Source organism: Crassostrea angulata, chromosome 1 (assembly GCF_025612915.1).
Source record: "Crassostrea angulata isolate pt1a10 chromosome 1, ASM2561291v2, whole genome shotgun sequence".
Lineage (NCBI taxonomy): Eukaryota > Metazoa > Mollusca > Bivalvia > Ostreida > Ostreidae > Magallana > Magallana angulata.
In genome coordinates this window covers 50,884,667-50,888,507 of record NC_069111.1, presented here as the reverse complement: position 1 = coordinate 50,888,507, position 3,841 = coordinate 50,884,667, and the positions used below count along the sequence as shown (strand labels likewise).

The window sequence follows — 3,841 nt, the reverse complement described above, 5'->3', positions numbered from 1 at the left end:
AGCCGTTTAAGGGTTATTTAAAAAATAAACGTGATAAAATGATTGTATTAAAAATAGGAAGAAGCCTCTATTTATTATACGTATACTTACTTCTAACAATAACCGATCTACTTTAAAAATAAATATTAATTAAGGGTAGATATTACACATTGATTGTTTTATGATTATTAAAAACGTGTTTTGATTGAATCTGCATGCAGCTATTTGTAACTCAGAACACTCGATTTAATCCAATTGTGTCTCTCACGAAATGGAACACTCAATCAAAACACATTTGAGAACTAATTTGTCTTTCTGAAGTACCAGTAATACATGTAACAACTCAGCACGTCAATGACCAACTTGTTGTTTATATATGTATATATAAACGGGATCAACGCTCGTTTAAATGGTCAAGAAATTGTGACAATAACGTCTCTGATTGGTCTGGATCAACACAACCTAGGATCGAACTAAGTTCGACGGGCAATAGAATCAGGGGTTCATTTAAAAGTTAATCAAAATAAATATTTTTGTTGCACATATAGGGGAGATCTGTCAATATTTTAAAAGATTTTGAAGAACTGAAGTATAAGATTTGAATTTGATATGTTTACGAATCTCCATTAAATACTGTCTGAGATTAATTTATTTGATACTTTTTTAAGGAATCACCACCACTTTCAGGGGAGTAGAAAAAGTTCATTGATTAATGGATGGAATAACAAATTTGAAATGCGATCAAGTTATTAATCCATTCAACGCTTAAGGTTATAAAGAGTAAGCCTCAATGTTCACCTACTCGAGGGCATGGAATGTGAAAACACCTTTAACACATATAGAGAAAACACAAAATTAAACAAGCTTTAGGGAGCTTTTAATTTTTTATTACCTATCTCCAATTAAAAAAAAACTACAAAAAAATTATCTGGGATTTTTTTAACGTTTTTTACGTTCTTTACATGTTTCACAAAATCGACAATATTTCTCCATTATTTTTGCTATACAAATCTTGCAGTAATTTTCCTGAAGGAACCCGTAAGCTTAAAAACTATAAGGTAAATTGATCATTTTTTCTTTAATTAATTTTCAAATTTTTCAACACTTGATACCGGATATTACATCAATATTTAGAAAGACTTGCAAAATCACCCCTGCCCCTCAAAAACCTTTAAGAACCAAACCAAACGAGTTCGTATGACGCCCTGTTCCGCTGTGCTTGCTATTAATTGACCCCCTCCCCCTCCAGACCGCTTCACTCTAGATCCTCGCAGTATTTCTGTACAATATCATTTTCTGCATAAACCCTATGTCTTTGTTGTTCTCCTAGCCCATGAAACAGACAAACAATATCTTATCATTTAATTCCTTTATTATTTAGAAAAAATGAGCACATGACCAACGCATAAACAAATGGTGAGAGTGAAAACAAACATCGAATCTTTTCTTTACGCCAGTTTGAATCCAGAGAAACTCATTCTTGTGTATTGATTACTCTCCAGATAATTTCCCGCAAATAATAAACCCACCCGGACATAAACGACGTCCCCTCCCGTCAGACTTAGGACGGTCATTGAGGAGGCGACTGCCCTGTCATTGTGATCCATGGCGTCAGCCCACGTGATGTCTTTCACCTGACCATTGGCAACGATCTCTATGGTACTGTGAGATTTGTCGAATGCGGCCGTGGTTGTATGGAACACATAGACCCCGCTTTCTGGCGCAGTGAAGTTACCCGTTTGCACGTTAAAGCCGTTTCCAACATTGGTTTCAACTCGATCGTAGACGAATGTTTTGTATTTGGAAATTGTGTTGATCAAAACATTTTGGGACATGTAGACAAAAAAGGCAACCTGCCGACCTGAAATTAACAATCGTTAACTTAAATGTGTATTATTCTACTAATTTATGTGTTCGTTCATTTTACATATAAATACATCATTTGGTGATTTTGCGATTGCAGGTATGATGGTATAGCAAAGCCCCCCCCCCCCCCCCAAAAAAAAATAAATAAATAAATAAATAAGAAATCATATAATCCTGCGTCAGCGTCTTATTATTTATTTGACCACCTGCAATATTAATTCTTGCAACATTCAAAGGACGTATGAAACAATTTTTTTCTCATATATTCTGTTATTAATCAACATACCGATGTTATTAAATTTGTCTGTTTAAGGGGGATGGAGGACCTTATTTTATTTCTTATAAAAGGACTCTGTTACGTCGTAAATTTACAACCTCTGCAATTTTTAAAAGGACTCATTCTCTCTAGATCCGCGCCTAACCCTTGGCTATAATCTTAATAAAGGGGCAAAACAAGGTTTACGACGCAATAGATCTGTACGTTCACAGAGGAAAATTGAAATCAAGCAAATTAAAGTCATAAAGTCAAATAAAAGCCAAGTTTAATGTTAGAGAAAACAACTATAAATTATCAAGATTTAAGAATGGCAATCAGAGATTGTAATCGATGTATGAACACTTATCATAAATAATGATCTTTAATTATTTCAAATATTTATAACATATCAGGCTTCTCAAGTATTGTTTGCAATAACAAAATAGAATTGTTCTCTAAGTTCCATAGCCCAACATTTAAATTTTTTTTACACAACTCTTCAAATTAGATGATCAAGAAACCGCAAAGAGGATCCAAATTCAAAAACAGTTGTCTTTCTCAAACATGAATTTTCCTTGGAACAACATTAGATGTATGTTGTTATCAATTTGATTGAATATACATTATGGTAAAGAAAATATTTTAGATTAATGTCGGCCAACCCAAAAATTCAATTTGAAAAATCTAAATAGATTAATTTGTCGGAAAAACCCAAAAAGGAGAATACAACAAAGACCCAACACTTTTTAAATAGAAAAATAAAAAAAATATACAATTGTATAAGTGTAAAAAAAAATGTTTCCTGAAAATACTCCGACATAGTATTGTAGATTGAAATTTACAATCAATACCTGCTTCCTGTTGCTCACTTCCTTTACGCTGACTACAAAGACTACAAATTGTGTCCTCCATTATCTTCTGGTCACATGATTCATATCCATACGCAGCGTACAGACAAAGAGCGACGAAAACACAGATTCTGTGCATTGTGAACAATTGCTCAGATCAGACTCACTTTCTGTGCTCTTATATTGTTAATGATATGCTTTCATGATGCATGTTATTTTCATTCCCGACGGGTTGTTGATTTGGTAAGACTCAGAACTTATTTTATATATGACAAGAGCACCAATGGCCACATCGCTCGCCTGATTAATAATGTCTTTTGAACCAGGTTTATTGCTTCGTGCAAAACATATTACATACACAAAACACATAACTTAAGATAAATATCGTACACAGTTCAGTCTGTATTTGATATTTGATTAATATTTATAGTTATTTACACTTGTGCATTTTACATGAAGTAATCAACCTTGTACAAAGAAATAATTAATCAGACGAGCGATGTGACCGAGCCATGAGCGCTTTTGTCATGTATGATATAAATTCTGAATCTCATCATTGTATTATTCAAATCATAATCAGCGTCTTACATTTTTAAATTCAAGTATTGCTATTTCTGGCAAAAATACGTTTTTTAAGATGCTACCACGGTAAAAAAAAAACATTGAAAGACACAGATAGTTTCAAACACACGACTTGCAGATCAATAGCTTTAATTTACCTAATGCACTACGGTATAAGTCGCCAGAAAACTGAAGTTATGGTGAATTTGATCGTTTATCCCCAAAGTACGTCACACTATGAGTCTCATAATCTGAAGTGTTTTAATCCTGACCAATGGAAGTCATGCAACGAGGAACTTGAATTTACTATAGATGGGAAGCAATAATTTTG

At 33.3% G+C, this 3,841-nt stretch overlaps 1 protein-coding gene across 1 annotated transcript; it reads right to left on the bottom strand.

Moving 5' to 3' along the window:
- Positions 1-1,351: 1,351 nt before the first annotated feature.
- On the bottom strand, positions 1,352-3,171 carry LOC128167707 (complement C1q-like protein 4). Its single transcript, XM_052833619.1, has 2 exons — positions 2,953-3,171; positions 1,352-1,840 (listed from the first exon to the last, which is right to left on the bottom strand). The coding sequence occupies exons 1-2, from the start codon at positions 3,086-3,088 to the stop codon at positions 1,428-1,430; spliced, it is 549 nt and encodes a 182-aa protein (XP_052689579.1). The 5' UTR covers positions 3,089-3,171; the 3' UTR covers positions 1,352-1,427.
- Positions 3,172-3,841: the final 670 nt, after the last annotated feature.